At 36.0% G+C, this 1,084-nt stretch overlaps 1 gene segment (V, D, J or C); it reads right to left on the bottom strand.

Moving 5' to 3' along the window:
* LOC127162505 (immunoglobulin kappa variable 1-6-like) lies at positions 1–781 on the bottom strand. The segment is given in 2 exon segments: positions 1–555; positions 712–781. Coding segments are annotated over 2 exon segments (351 nt in total).
* Between the last annotated feature and the right edge of the window lie 303 nt (positions 782–1,084).

Genomic DNA, 1,084 nt, shown 5'->3' with positions numbered 1-1,084 from the left:
TATTTTCATGCTGCAGATAATAACTCTTATGATTCCAGCCTTTAAGCATAAGCTTCTGTACAAAATTATGCTCAACATTTCATTTATTTCACTGAAATCTAAAATGACATTTTAAGTGAACAAATTGTTGAATACTTTAGAAAATCTTCATTACTGCTTTAACTGTTGTTTAATTATACAGGGAAACTTGCCTGAAATTATTCTCATATTCTCTTTGCTGTCTGACTGAGGGAGGTTTTTGTACGATGGTGTTTCACTGTGTGCACACTCCACCACTATAATACCCCATACAGTAATAAACTCCTGCGTCCTCAGGCTGGACTCCACGAATGTTCAGTGTGAAATCAGGTTCAGATCCACTTCCACTGAACCGATCTGGGACTCCAGATTCAAGTTCACTGGCTCCATATATCAGGAGTTTAGGAGCTTCTCCAGGTTTCAGCAGATACCAGCTCATGTCATCACCAACTCCGCTGGTCCCAGTGCAGCTGATAGAGACAGAATCTCCTGTTTTAGCAGACAGAGACTCAGGAGACTGAACCTCTTCATGAGACACTGAGAGAGAAAGCAAAAACAAATATTACAAATAATTCAGACTATAGATCAAGAGAAATGTGCTTCTGTCATAAAGAAGTCAAACAAAATATAATAAAACTAAAAAAAAAATTCTAAATTGGTTACTTCTATGATGTAGAAGATATATTTTCTAACCTTGAGCAAGCAGACCCAGTGTACCCAGCATTAGTATAAGAGAAATCATTGTTTCTTGTGTGTGTGTCGATGTCTCACACAAATAATCATCAGTGGAGTTTTAAGTGCAGTGTTCAGTTAATATGCAAAACACTTTCAAAAACACATTCAGATGCATCCTGGAATTTACCTCAAAAACTATCAAAATACATACATGCAGCATTTAATTAACTGACATTAATAAAATAAAAATAGGCCAATTCTCATTTTGACCAGTCTGAGCAAAACTAAACTAAAAAAAAAAACATTTTTACAGTGCTATCATGAGTGTTAGTGTTGATCTCAGCATTAGTTTTAGTGCAGGAGGTTTTTGTACAGGCACTGATTGGGTTTG

The sequence above is a fragment of the Labeo rohita genome, unplaced genomic scaffold (genome assembly GCF_022985175.1).
Source record: "Labeo rohita strain BAU-BD-2019 unplaced genomic scaffold, IGBB_LRoh.1.0 scaffold_954, whole genome shotgun sequence".
NCBI lineage: Eukaryota > Metazoa > Chordata > Actinopteri > Cypriniformes > Cyprinidae > Labeo > Labeo rohita.
The sequence above is the reverse complement of the archived record's forward strand: the minus strand, read 5'-3'. Positions and strand labels throughout refer to the sequence as shown.